Raw genomic sequence first — 15546 nt, forward strand, 5'->3', positions numbered from 1 at the left:
CCATGATACGCGAAGGCTATGCGTTGCCGTAAACCTCCTCAACCAGCCTTCCAGACTACAGTAGCATAGCATGGCATGGCATAGCATAGCATCTTTCACCGCTCTGCGCTATGCTACAATAGCCTAAAGACCGAGCTGCTGAAAATGAGAGGATCAGGCACTTTAATCATGTTTAGCATGTAGCATTGCCGGTGTGTGAGCCCCAAAACTCTTTAGCATGTAGCATGTAGCATCGCTGGTGTGTGAGCCACGAAACTTTTTAGCACGTACTATGTAGCATCGCAAGTGTGTGAGGCACGAAACTCTTAAGCATGTAGCATGTAGGATTGCTGCTGTGTGAGCCACAAAACTCTTTAGCATGTAGCATGTAGCATGGCTCAGAGTAAAACCCTCCTGAATCCACTGAGTACTCTACAAAGCATCAGACCAGATACCAAAACTGGTATCGGTATCTGGTATCGGTGCATCCCTAATTAAAACCACTGGTGGTGCCGGGACACATCACACCTACGTCATGATTCCATTCATGGCTCCAGACTTGTTAGAGGAACGACTGATACTTTCATTAAAAGGCTGATTTCGCTGCTTCCTGCTAGTTTCGGGGTGTTACTGCGATCCTTAATGATCCAGGAGTTAAAGTGAGGTGAGGTGAAAGGATCAGAAGTAAAGACATGATGTGAGCGAGTTACAGGACTTTACCTGGAAAGGTGAGTTCAGTTCGTACAGCTTGAAACTGTCATATCTGTTACGTTTCTGATGTAAATTTGTACTTCAAGAAATATGTGTTGAATTTAAATAAATGTCTGTTTGATCTGTCACTTATTCCTGTTTGTGCTGGGAGATGATTGTGTCAGAATCCACCACCAGGGGGCACCAACTACACCAAGAAGGTGGTCTGACCTGAGGGACCAGGGCCACTGTAAGCTCAGGTGGATTGTTATTATGGTGAATGTCAAAATAAAATCACCAAATTGGATTGTTATTACCGTGACTGTCAAAATAAAACAACCAAGTTGGATTGCTATTACATTGACTGCCAAAATAAAACCACCAAGTTGGATTGTTATTACGGTGACTGTCAAAATAAAATCACCAAATTGGATTGTTATTCTGGTGACTGTCAAAATAAAACCACCAAGTTGGATTGTTATTACGGTGACTGTCAAAATAAAATCACCAAATTGGATTGTTATTACAGTGACTGTCAAAATAAAAGTACCAAGTTGGATTGTTATTCTGGTGACTGTCAAAATAAAACCACCAAGTTGGATTGTTATTGCGGTGACTGTCAAGATAAAACAACCAAGTTGAATTGTTATTATAGTGACTGTCAAAATAAAACCACCAAGTTGGATTGTTATTACGGTTACTGTCAAAATAAAAGTACCAAGTTGGATTGTTATTCTGGTGACTGTCAAAATAAAACCACCAAGTTGGATTGTTATTATGGTGACTGTCAAAATATAAGTACCAAGTTGGATTGTTATCACGGAGATTGTCAAAATAAAACCACCAAGTTGGATTGCTATTATGGTGACTGTCAAAATAAAACCACCAAGTTGGATTGTTATTGTGGTGACTGTCAGCAATGGTTACTACCAACGTGGTGACCAGGACCTGGACCAGAGTTTCTGCTGCCTCCGCGGTAACGGAACCTGAACGTTTTCCGAAATATTGAAGTTTTACTCCGGTTTCCATGGAGACGTAGTTGGAGCGTTTCAATAAAAGTTGCGTTTTCAGTGCATGTAAATGGACGCACAAAAGGTTTTCATATGAAATTGTCAGGTAATCGGAGCCTCAACGTCTCCAGAAACCACCACACACCTTCAGGGCTCTAATGGGGTCCGTCCCAGGGTCACAGCATGAGGTCTTAATGATATGGCTGATCAGTGTAGTTTTGTCTTAACTCTTGTTCATGTCTGACCAGGCGTTTTAGCGCCACATTGCTGATAAAGTCAGAAGCGAAGCCTCTCCTCTCCCTCGACTCGCTGCACGTTCGTTCTGTGACGCCACAGGAACTTTGTCTCAGTGAGCTGAGCTTCCAGCCAATCGGCTCGCTGGACGTCCAGCGGACTTTGACTTCCTTTCAACGTGCGTTTTACCGTCGACTGGGTGAAAGGTGACGCACTCGTTACACTCTGAAGAGTCCGACCTTGAATCCCGGCGGAGACTTTCCCACTGAACCCGAGAGTTCAAGATGAGTCGAAAGAAACTGGATCTCAAACATTTACATTTCACAATAAAAGCTGGGGTCAATTCGTCTGATCAGCTGCAGCGCCGAGAAAAACAAACAGTGGACATAAAGGACGGAGCTGCGAGTCTGACCGTGTGAACTAGAGTGGCGATCAATACTTCACTGACAAAGTTACTCTGGAAAATGATGCAAGTTGTTCACTGGCTGGATTAAAAACCTGCAGAAACAGGACAGAAATGGACAGAAGAGACATAGAAGGACAGAAAATGAAGCTGAGGAGCAACGATACCAAAAGATGTAGGATGGATTTAAAAAGTGAAAAAAAGAAGCTCAATAAAACAACAAGATTATGCAAAATGGCTCAAAAAGCTCGACTTACTGACAACTGATCTCAAAAAGTGCTCATCATTTTCAAAAAGAGACACAAAATGAAAACTAAGAAATGTGAAAAAAAAACCTGACTCTCAAAAGCACAACGTTAAGACGCAAAGGGACAACAAATGACAAAATGATGCAAAAATGAGCACACAGAAAGATTTGTTTTAATTAATAACGACTGTGTACAAATAAAAAAGCTTTATGAACAGACTGAGGGACAACAACAAGCAAAACATGCAAATAACAGAAAAATAAGACAGTTTCACAAAATAGGAACAAATCAAGAGTAAAAAACTCACAGTTATAAAATCACAGTAACAAGACAGAGGGATAACAAATGGCTTCAAACAAAGGCAGACTTGCCTATATTGAATATATATATATGATTAGTAAGACATTTGTACAATAGTGACCAAAAATGAATATGAAGATAGTATTACGATGAAGATTATTGAGTTAAAAAGAGACTCGATCGATGAAGAAATGAAGACAACCACAAAAAGATGCTAAATTTAGCAACGGGGAATCCAAAGGGAAACCAAATGGCACAAAAACTGGAAGACAATAACAGTCAATTAATACAGAACGAGGACATCAGAAATAAAATCCATTCCTCACAAAACCGTCAGGATTTGGGGTTTTGGGGTGAAACTTCAGGCCGATTCTCAGATGACCTCTGACCTCTGACCTCTGACCTTTCCAGGTGACCTTCATGTGACCTTCTCTGAACTCCTGAACGTCCAAGGAGCTCCACTGCTTTTCGTGGGAGTGAATATTTTGTGTTGAGGGACGGTCGGACTCGTCTCACTTCCTGTCTTGTCTCAGTGAATAAAAGTCAGTTAGGCGCCCGGCGCCCTCTATTGACCAGTGGCCACCGGGTGTGTGAATGTGTGTGAGCGTGTGTGAGCGTGTGTGAGCGTGTGTGAGCGTGTGTGAGCGTGTGAATGTGATGACCCATGTGAAGCGTTGGGGCTGCTCACATGGTGGAAAAGGGTTTTATATGTGAAGTCCATTTATCATTTATTTTAGTTTGGACCTTTTTATCTTTTTGGTCCATTTCCACTCATGATGTTGTAATTTTTATTTATTTTGCTGTCATTTAGTGTCTCTCTACAGCCTTTAATGTCTGTTTATCTCTTTGTTATTAATATGGTGGTTTAAAAAAAAAGGAAATCAGTTCAGTCCTTGAGGATCCTGGAAACTGTTTGGTTTTTTAAAACCTGTTCCAGAGAGGAGGAGTTAGAAAACGCCGCCTCGGCTTTGACGTGTGGACGGACAAGATGCACATCAGCTGAAAACGATGATGTCATGGCCCCGCCTCTCGACCTATAACCCCGCCTCCCTCTCCGTGACGTCATTAACACCACCAACATGGCGGACTACCTGCTCCAGGTGGAGCTGCAGGAGCTGCTGATGCTCGTCGCTTTAATAAGGACACATGCTGGATTTGTCCTTTTCTATGTTTTTTCATGCTCCGTGTCTTCTTCTCTGTTTCTGCGGCAGCGTTACAGCGCCACCTATAGGCCCGGCAGGCAAACTACATCATTTTGAGGAGTTTTCATGTTGTAGATGCAGATGTTTCCTGTGTGCACGGGGAACTGTTTAAGAAGACTGGTGGTTTTGTCTCGTGGGGACGGGGACAGGGGCGGGGACGGGGACTGTCGTGGAAAAACGTCATTAGAGTTAAAAATCCCTGGAAGGAAGTTGGAATCCTGGTTGAAACACGGAGTTCCTGTGATGGTTCCTGAGGAAAGTTCCAGCTCAGCAGAACTTTAATGTCTCACGGGGGGAAAGTCTCACGCCGCAGGAACACCCATGGATTCGGTCTGTTTGTTCGTATGAGTCAGAAGAAATCAGGAGAGACCTGCACATCTCAAAGTGTGACGTTCACAAAGATCAGGACATGTTATTCCAACAACAGATAAAACATTCCCAAGTCTGATCAGCAATCAAAGTGCAGATAACAGAGGTGCCTGGCTTCACTCCAGGCTGAACCAACAGGAGGATTCCAGCTGTCTGGGGCGCTCTGGAGGTTTGTGCACCCTCCACAGAGCAGCGTGGAGAGTCTGAACAACCAATCCATGTCCCTGCGGGTTGTATCGGGCACAGTCGATAGAGTCACACCGAGCCGGGAATTCAATCTTTACGGTTGAAGAGAGACACCATCACAGAGTGATTGTTAAATGTGACGTCCTGCAGGGACTCAACCTCTGACCTTCACACAGGAAGTCTCTGGACTCACGTTGCTTTCAATTTTTCTGCCTTTTCCATGAAAACAAACCTGGTTTTCAGATTGTTGTGGAGTAAACATGAAGCGTGTTGACTTGAGAGGAGGCCTTGGAGTCTTTGCTGGGAAGACTTTGGTCTGTAAAGGAGCTCGCTTTGTGGTTCCACTTAAATAATATATATATATATATATATATATATATATATATATATATATATATAAAATATAAATAAGCCCGAAAAATAAAGGAAACACACCAGATATTTAAATTCTAGAAAAGCCCAAACGTGATAATAATGACTTCCACCTGTTATGACAGAGGAGCTGTGTGTGTGTGTGTGTGTGTGTGTGTGTGTGTGTGTGTGTGTGTGTGTGTGTGTGTGTGTGTGTGTGTGTGTGTGTGTGTGTGTGTGTGTGTGTGTGTGTGTGGTCATTGTCGCTGTTGTGGGACACGGGCTGGGGGCGGGGATGTTTGGCTGCACTGACAGGTCACATGGCTGATTTTTGTTGTGAGTTTACATTAGATCGAGTGAGACACGCGCGCTCTTCTCCTCCTCCTCCTCCTCCTCCTCCTCCTCCTCACTGCTGGACTGTGCCAGTCAGTCCTGGAGTCCAGCAGGAGCTGCAGCAGTTTGTTTTGAAGTCATGCAGCACGTCGTTCTGTGCGGACGCGTCGCTATGACGCGCGCGGCTCCGCTCCTGCTCGCGCTGCTCCTGCTGAGCGGCTGCTCCTCCGGAGCCTCCATCCTCATCCTCTGCTCCTGGACTCAAGTTTCGCCCGGCGGGGAATTGCACAGCAGCTTCCTCCGGAGCGCGCCCCCGCGCCTCTATCACGCCGTCTGGTCCCGGGAGCGCGCGCTGCTGGGCTGCGCGTGGAGCGACGACGCGGCGGTTGTCAGCAGCTACGCGTCGCTGTGCGCGGAGGGCACGCACAACTTCTCCCATCACGCGGAGCCCCGCGTGGAGGCCCTGCTGGAGGCGGAGGAGCGGTGCGCGCCGCTGGACGCACAGGAGCGCACGAGGGGGAGCGCGCCAGGCGATGGTCACGGCCAGAGGTCAGAGGTCAGGGGGCACCAGCGCGTGAAGCGGGGCTTCATCGTGCCCGGGACCCTGTGGTGCGGCTCTGGGAACAAGGCCCCGTCTTACGAGGACCTGGGTGAGAAAGAATGTCCTGGGATTAATAAAGTTCTTTCTATTCTATTCTATTGCTTAATGAAGCCAAGCTAACAAATATAGACTTTACTTTTTAAAATGTAATAGTCTTCTACTTGAATTGATCAATTTATTCTAATAGTTTCTATCTTATGAACATATGGGACATCACTTCATTGTTTTTATAGATTTTTTCAACATATTTTGCTTTTTTCCTTGTTTTTTTATTTTATTTTATAATATTTACTTTCATCCTATAACCTTAGGAAATTTTTTTTTTTACATTTAAGAATAATACTTACTAGAAATTTATACTTTTACAGGTTTAAAAAAATGTATGTTAAATGATTTTTTTTTTCTTTACTGGCTTAAAAGAAAATATGTTAAAAGATTTTTTCCCCTACATTTTCATTGTTGATTTATTGATATAATTCCACCCCTACCTCTGAATTGAATAGAAAATAATAATAGATTTTCGTAAAGTGACATGATGTTGAAATTGAGTTAAATTTATGTTTTTTTCATTGTTACATTTCAATTAAAACAAATTCAATTGAACTTTATTTGGAGTTTGAATTTTAAATTAATATATGCACACATTTCTTTCTTTGTTTATTTTAATCAAATCTCAGATTAAATAATCTGAAATGTTAAAGAAAAATGTTACATTTAAACCACAGAGGAAATAATACAGTCATAAGCTCTGAAAATACATAAGAATAAAAAAAAATTATGGAAAGGGACACACTCACAAAAAATTATATGAACAAGATTCAACTGTTTGTAAAATACTGATTTAGGGAATAAATTCTACAATAGAATAAATGCTCTTGTGTTTTTATGAATGGAAAAAATGTATATTGTTTATGGGGCTCAATTTATAGAGTTACAAAATAGTTCAGAAAGTGTAAGAGTAAGAAATCTAATCAAATTCTAAAAAAATAAAAGCCTTCATCAGACAGAATCAGTAAACTATAAAATGAAAAAAAAAAAGTATTTTAAAAAGTAGTGACCTAATCCATCTTTAATTTGTGTGAATCAAGGGTTTAATAAACACCTTAAAATCCAGTACATGTTCTCTCCGACATTATCTGAGTGATAAATAAAGAAGAGAAAGTTGCTTCAACTGTCCACACAGACTCTTGATGTCATTGTTTGCTCTGACTCTCAGATCAGAACTACTTGTTCTCCGTATCTCGTCAGATTGTGGGAATAATGTAGAGTTTCTTGTGTTTTTACCTCGGCAGGAGTTTTTTCTGCCACCGACCGCTGCTGCCGAGAACACGACCACTGTAAAGACACCATCCTCTCCTTCCACTCGCAGTTCGGCGTCTTCAACAGCAACATCTTCACCATGTCGCACTGCGACTGTGACAACAAGTGAGGACGGGTCAGCTCGACCAGCAGGGGGCGCTGCAGAGCTGAGGAGGAGGGTTTAGGATTTCAATTTCAATTTATTTATTTATCAGGGACAGTGCAATTATACATCGAACAAATCTGATGTGTTGCACTTAGAGTCTATAGCTCGACACTAATTTGACACTCTGGTCCCTGGAAGAGCTTTTCAGAGGGTAAAAGAGGAAACAACAGTACATACTGTACAACACCAAGATACATCAGACAAGCAGATATACACAGACTACACAGAGTAAATATCTGATTTACAATTACATGTTATCATAAAACACATTCCCTCCCTCCCTCTCTCCTTCCTTCCCTCATTCACTCCTTCACTACAATAAAACACATTCCCGCCCTCCCTCCTTCACTACAGTAAAACACAGACCCTGTAGACATAGTAGTATTTCATAAGTGGGTTTTCAGCCAGTTTTTAACCTTTGAGGTGAATAGTTTGGGATCTGTTATCATTTTTAATTCGTTGGCATTGCGTTCCAGGTGTGACTACCTTTTATTGAGAATTCCGTTTGTCCGGATGTGGTTTTTCTTTGGGGTATTTTACAGTTGTTAGTGACCCAGCTCCTGGTGACTCTGCTGCTGTCCTGTTTTTGGACAGAACCAGAGAGTGGCTCTGGTGCTGACTTATGGAAGCATTTGAAGGTTAATTTCAGAAAACAGAGGTCGATGAAACTTCCGAAACTCAGGAAATTATACTTTTTGATGACTTTACAGTGATGCCACCTAATTGTTCTTTTATCCAGGACTTTAACAGTTTGATTGTATAAAGAACCAATGTGTTGTGTTCTGGGAGGAGACAATACGATATGTGAGAGAATATCACTGAGTGCATGTACAGTATGGCTGCTTGGTGTGGTATGTAATGTCTGATTACTTTAAAACAATTCAGATTTGTTTTTACTGTTTCTGATATCTTCTTTATGTGGTGGTTAAATTTGAGTTCAGGGTCTAATACCACTCCAAGATATTTAAATTCTGTCACTAAGCTAATGTCTTGGTTATGGATACTAACTTTGAATTGTTGCAGGTTACATTTTCTAATTGAGAAGCACATGGACAGTGTTTTCTGGAGGTTCAGAAGTAGATGGTTCTGGATGAGCCCCTCTTGGATGTCCACCATATATGAAGCCAGGAGGTGTGCAGCCTGTGCTGGAGTCTTGGCCTCTGTATATAGAACAACATCATCTGCATAAAGCTGACATGTTGCTGCTGGGCATTGGAATGGCAGCTCATTAATAAAGAGGCTGAAAAGTAAAGGACCAAGAATGGACCCTTGTGGTACTATGCCCATAAGATTGTTTACAAAGGATGATATGTTTTGATCAACTTTTACACACTGTTCTCTGTCAGGAGAAAAATTAAAAGATACCATTTTTGATAAAAGTAAGTGGTGGTTGACAGTGTGGAAAGCCTTTTAAAGGTAAAGACATACAGCTCCCACCACATTACTCTTATCCAAGGATTGGTTGATAGTTTCCACAAGACAGCAATTTGCTATCTCAGTTGAGTCGCCTGGTCTAAAGCCAAAATGGGGAGGATGGACAAGTTGACTGTCTTGTAGGAACTCCATCAGCTGAGTTGCTACAACTTTCGTGTGATAACAGTCGTGTGTGTGTGTGTGTGTGTGTGTGTGTGTGTGTGTGTGTGTGTGTGTGTGTGTGTGTGTGTGTGTGTCTCAGGTTCCGCAGCTGTCTGAAGGAGGCTAACGACAGCATAGCGGACGTGGTGGGCTACACGTTCTTCAACCTGCTGAAGATGCAGTGCTTCCAGTTCTCCCACAGGCTGCAGTGTTCTCAGAGGAACTGGTTCGGACTGTGAGTTGCTTTGGCTCCGCCCCCCCAAACGCCTCAGCTTCTCTTCTCTCAGGCTCCGCTCACACCGCAGGTCTCAAAGCTCCATTCTGATTTATTTTGCAGGGATCTGCTTTTTGTGTGATCATTCATGTTACACTTTATACGAGACCTCGATCAGACTGCCGTGTGAACGTTATCGTCGGCGCTGAAGACTGTAAATCTGGACGCCACGCCGGTCAGCAGCAGGGTTGCCAGATGTGACTCACTGCTTTCAGAAAAACCCACACACCTCGATAAAAACAAGCCCAAATCTCAGCTTGTGTAGGAATCATGTTAAAACCCTAAAACTATTAGATGTGTAACAATGAACACGTCATAAACACACAAATACATGAACAAAACTAGAGCTACACTCGGTAGAGCGCACAATTTCACCAACGCCACATTTGTTTGCAGAACAGAGTTAGCATTACTAGCTTGTCAGCCGTTAGCTCATATCGATGCTAACTAGCCTGTCAGGTAGCAACATCACTGTGTGAAACACTGAGCCGGGAGCGTCTCCATGGCAACAGACACTGATCTCCTTTGATCTCCTCCAGGAGGAGCCTCTGATCCACTTTGTATGGGAAAGTTTTTCACATTGTTTTAGGATTTATTCAGAAACAATTAGCCGCTAACGTCCCAAAATCTAATGGATTGGTCGTTGGATGATGACAAATCATCCCTGAAGATTTAATAGTTTTTATGAAAAGTTGGTGAAATACATACAAACTAATAACTGAATAAATAATTACATGCAGACGAAAACAAAACCTTCTCGGCCAACATTCGTTAGCGAAGGTATCAAAGTGAAAAGGAAAGAGACTTTGGCTCCCCAGTCGGGGGATACCCTCCATATCTGGCAACACAGGTCAGCATGTAGATCCATTTTCTAGAGGTTGTTAAATACGAGCGACAGAATCTAGACAACATGAGGAGGAGAGAAGGAGGATGAGGGAAAAAGAGAGCACAGCTTTTATTCTGGCGGAGCCGCTTCCTCTTATCAGAGACGTCAGTCACACGTTATTGACGAAGTAGAAAAATATCAGAACTGGTTCCTCATGATGGAGGTCTGGTTCTGGAGGGGAAACATCAGAATGGAGCTTCAACCCTGAACCTAAACAGAAGATCTGAGTCACTGAGCAGAAGGTCAGGATTGGTTCTCGGCTCCCTGCAGTGGGAACGAGGCTGAAAGCATGTTTGTTTGCATGTTCTATGTGGGGCTGAACGTTGATCGACTCTGATGTGGCTGGAGGCGTGAACCTCTGGACCTCAGTGAAACTGTCTGCTGAGTCGTACAAATGTTCCGGGTCAGACAGGTGGAAGACGTTGTTCTGGTACTGAGTGGAACCTTCTGGTATCAGAAGAATCTGTCGCTGGGTTTGATCATAGCGTCGACGCCCCCGCCGGGTGAACAGAGCGTTACCTGAGCAGGTAGCAACAATCCAGCCATGATGACAGGAAGTGGAGCTGGAAGGACTTGGAATCATTTCATAACCAGGAGTTTTCAAACGAGGGTTTTTCTGCTTGAGACATTTCACACCTGAACGACCTGCTGGAAGTCCTGGTCGTTTGCTCGCCGTCACCACGGAGAGATGGAGTTTTCAGAATATGTCATCAATGTCCGTCTTCGTTTATGATCTTGTGTCTTCTTGTGGTTTACTTTTTCCACTTCATGGTGGAAATCGATCTTTCTTTACTTCCAACCAGTTTCTCTCTTCAGCATGCCCACTTCCTACTTCTTCTTTCCTTGTCTTGTCCCTCCTTGTCTCATCTTGTTTTGCCTCTCCTTGTCTTTCCTTCTCTTATGCCGCCATATCTTGCCTGGTCTTGTATTTTTCCATCTTGTCACCCGTCTTCACGATGTCGATCTCGAACCTTCATGAAACGTGTCGTATAGAAAGTTGGACTCTCGCTGAGCCCATCTGATGGAGATTTTTTATGTGTTCAGGATAAAATCCATGAAAGTGACTTGAGGACATTGATTTGACCTCTGACCCTGGTCTGCTTGGACTTACAGCTGTAAAGAGACTAAGATGGCCCTGTACGCCCAGGTTTACCCGACCACCCTTTACGAGAACCCCGACCCAGCAGGGGGCGACGCCAACACCACCGACTTCTCCATCAACTCCACCACAGCGGCAAACGTCACAGAGAGCAGCTCCTCGGATCTGCAGCTCCTCGCTATCACACGGAGTCCACCTGGACCCCCCAGTCCAACCAGGACCAACACTGCTCACTATGGCACATCCTCAGAGGGACCTCCAGGACCCCCAGGACCTTCAGAACCTTCAGAACCAACAAGACCTCCAGGACTTCCAGCTGAGGGGAGATATGATCTGGAGAACTTGGTCCAGACCCGAAACCAGACTATGACTGAGCAGGATTCTGATTTTCAAGGTAATTTCTACACTGGTAAAACTGATATAGCCTATTGCTAACCACTTACCATGGATACAGGCTAATGCTAACCACGAGTACTATGGATACAGGCTAATGCTAACCACGAGTACTATGGATACAGGCTAATGCTAACCGCAGGTACCATGGACACAGGGTAGTGCTAACCACAGGAACCATGGACACAGGGTAGTGCTAACCAGGGGTACTATGGATACAGGCTAATGCTAACCACAGTTACCATGGACACAGGGTAGTGCTAACCAGGGGTACTATGGATACAGGCTAATGCTAACCACAGGAACCATGGACACAGGGTAGTGCTAACCACAGGTACCATGGATACAGGCTAATGCTAACCACAGGTACCATGGACACAGGGTAGTGCTAATTTGCAGATAAGTTATTTGTCAGTAAAGAAATCAAACTGAACAAATAAAAATCATTAACTCTTGCTACCGTGCTTATCCAGGAGTAACAGTGAAAAGTGTAGCTTTACTTTCAATAATGAATCAATAGATGTGATGATGATAATAGTTGCTGACGTTCAGTTTGTCTTTGCAGCCATTCAGGGCTCGTGTGGCGCGTTGAAGCACCTGGACGAGTGTAAAGACGTGATTCTGCCCCGGCAGAGGAAGTTCGGTCTGGACAACCCAGACCCCCGGAGCCTGTACCACTGCAACTGCACCAGCAGGTGGAAACCGGAGGGGGCGACGTGTCGCACCAGTTGACTTAACCTGGGGAGCTAATATTTAGAGTGCGTGTGTGTGTGTGTGTGTGTGTGTGTGTGTGTGTGTGGGGCTCACCTCTGGGTGTGAGTCAGATGAGTCAGACACTGTTTCATAACCAGGATCTGGGGCACACACACACACACACACACACACACAAACACTCTCTCTCTCTCTTATATAAGGTGCAGTGGCCTGTTTAGGTGATGCTTTGTTCAACTGTTTCATTCTTTCTGGTTTCCAGATTGTTCCAGACTGTTGCCCGACAGCGAGACCTGAGTCCAGTGAGGACGGTTCTGATGAAACATGTGGCCCCGTCCTGCTTCCTGCCTCAGGACTGCAGCGGGTCAGCACACACACACACACACACACACACACACACACACACACACACACACACACACACACACACACACACACACACACACACACACACACACACACACACACACACACACACACACACACACACACCACATTATTTCTAGGTTAGGTGGTCTGAAGAATTTCAACTCATATTTATAAGCTTTGGTTGAAAATATAGAGAAAGTTCAATATTTACAGATACCTCAAATGGAAATTACTTTAAAATGATGAAGATTTGATCAAAAAAGTCTTGAAATTTTTCAGTTTGTGTGTAATAAATGTAAAACACGTGGGTTTCACAGATTGGAGTCATGAGGACAAATTGAACTTTTTGGAGATTTGTGTCGCCCTCTAGTGGAGGTTTTATTAACAACACCACCAAAGTGAGGAGGCGTCTGATAAAAATAAGTTTACTGAGTAAAAAGGATCAAATGTATAAATGCAAATAAAAGTTAGAACCATAAACTTTTTTTTAATTACCACTTTGATCTCAAAAAGTTAACATTTTGAAATATTCCCTACAAAATGTTTATTGTAAAATATATTTTTTAAGCAAGAGTGTGTGTGTGTGTGTGTGTGTGTGTGTGTGTGTGTGTGTGTGTGTGTGGGTGTGTGTGTGTGTGTGTGTGTGTGTGTGTGTGTGTTGTCCTGCTATGCCACAGCTGTGTGGCGGTGCTGTTGGAAGTGGAGCTTCCATCTCTGGGTGGGAGCAGAGCGTCCAGCTCCAGGTTGGAGGAGTGGCGCCCCCTGTTGGCGGGGGAGGCGAAGGTCAGGAGGCGGAACTGGAGGAGGACGAGGAGGAAACAGGAAGCAGCCACGCTCCAGAGGCTGTGTGTGAGACTTCTGAAGAGGAGAGGAGGAGTCGTCTGAAGACGACCTGGGATTTAGGTTTCGATTACCTGGACGGCACGGTGGGCAGGCGCGGGTTTGCACTCTCTCGCCCTGCTGGGCGACTTTCCCTACAGAATCTGCTAATGCTAAAGCTAAAAGAGAGACCGGCAGCTCTGCAACTCTTCACCTGATGACAAAAGTAACTAAACTGAGGGCCTTGTTCACACGACAACGTCTCAAGTGAAAACACGTGCTTTTTCTGATTTTGTTTCTGTGAAAAGTTTCACGTTTCCACGGCAAACACTTTGAAAATGATGTCAGTTCAATGGAGACAAAGTTGAAGGTGTTTCACACAAAAATTGTATTTCCCCTTGTTTTCATGGAGACGGAGTGTTTATTTAAAAGCCCCCCCCCCCCCCCCCCCCCCCCCCCAGCTCCAGATTGTCATGTTAACAAACCCCCAAAACTCTACAATTGTTTCCACATTTTCACTTGAAATTGTTGTGCGCGTGGAAGAACCGAGGGCCTCTGAGCAACTATCTTAAATGTGATACCGGGGTACATTAATTTATTGACAAGTGACAGAAAAGAAGAATCTCCTTCAATTGATTCCACGTTGTTTTGATTTCTGTGCAGTTTGCATGTTTTCCCCCCTCTTCAGAACAAACCTCTTGTTAATGCTGAAGCTCTGTGCAAGTTTTTACACAAAATATTTTCATGTATTTATAATTTTTGACTTTATTTTGTGTCTGTGTAAATATATTAGTGCTGTCAAAAATAACGTGTTCATTTAGTTAATTGATTTAAAACGTTTAATTCATAAACATTTTTTAATGTAATTAATGCTGTTTTGTTTACTTCCATTTGTTGTTTTTTTTTAATTTTTTTTAACTCCCTTACCAGAGCAGCAGCATGAGCAGCATCTCTGGACTGCAGCCTGTGACTACAGAGCAGAACAATACTGAGTGGAATAATATTAAAGCAGAAAGTTTCACTTTAAAAGTTCCCCGAAGGCTGATTGAGAAAGCGAAAGTCATTAGTTTTACTTTGAAAAGCTGAATTTAATGACCACAGAAGTAATTCTGCAGCAAAACAGCAGGTTGCCATGTTGGCTGACCAGGAGCATCCAAACTGCTAAAACTGGGAGAAATACTGGTAAAATATTAATATATATATATTTATTTTAAGGATCCCCATTAGCCTCTGCCAATGCAGACACTATTCTTCCCGGGGTCCATTCACAGAAAGAAGAGAAAGAGAAAAAAAGAAAAACATTTACACGATTAAAATAAAACTTTCAACAATAAATCAACCAAGCACATACAGTCAACTCCGACAAAACAAAACTAGACAATTAACCAACAAGCAGAGCTCCACTGATTCAACATTATTTCTCCATTGATCACAGATTTCTTTAGGTTCGTTTGGAAAACAACATGAGCTCATTGGGCTCATTTCAACAGGCAGCATGTTCCAGTATGAGACGGCTCGATATATAAAAGTATTTTTAAGCGCATTAGTTCTTGGTAAAGGCAAATAAAATGTTGTATTAGAGGCTTGTCAGACGACAGGAGAGTATGACAAGCCTCAATTCTATTTCTGTCATCATGTCTTTCCTCTCAAGAAAAAGAGTGACTTGTGTCTCAGTGGAGGCGTCTGGCTCATTGCTGCCCTCTTCTCTATGAACTCCCCTCAAAGCACGGGCACATGACGGCATCAGTTATTGGTGTGTATCGTTCTAAATCTGCCACTCTCGTCTCCAGAAAGTTAAACCTGCTTTGGTTTCTTTAGTTCCTGAAACTCTTTCATTGAGTCCATGATAGTGCGCTTCTCTTTCTCTCTTTCTCTGGCTCGCATGTGTACTGTGTGTGTGTGTGTGTGTGTGTATTACAGTATATTATTGGCACGTTGTTTCTAGAAATATGAATATTCTCATCGTGGTGGACCTGCACTCTAACAAAACCCAGACTGATGTTAGATGTTTATTATTACAAAATTTATGTTTCTAATCTTAGAGAGAAA

General features: G+C 43.2%; 1 protein-coding gene across 1 annotated transcript; it reads left to right on the forward strand.

Moving 5' to 3' along the window:
- Positions 1 to 5477: 5477 nt before the first annotated feature.
- Positions 5478 to 15235, forward strand: pla2g3 (phospholipase A2 group III; the record flags this gene model as incomplete). The annotated part of the gene is made up of 8 exons (XM_080477017.1): positions 5478 to 5955; positions 7199 to 7331; positions 9047 to 9181; positions 11220 to 11599; positions 12164 to 12293; positions 12572 to 12673; positions 13379 to 13618; positions 15172 to 15235. The coding sequence occupies 8 exons, from the start codon at positions 5478 to 5480 to the stop codon at positions 15233 to 15235; spliced, it is 1662 nt and encodes a 553-aa protein (XP_080333143.1).
- Positions 15236 to 15546: the final 311 nt, after the last annotated feature.

This window comes from Lipophrys pholis (genome assembly GCF_963383615.2).
Source record: "Lipophrys pholis genome assembly, chromosome: 12".
NCBI classification, from domain to species: Eukaryota; Metazoa; Chordata; class Actinopteri; order Blenniiformes; family Blenniidae; genus Lipophrys; species Lipophrys pholis.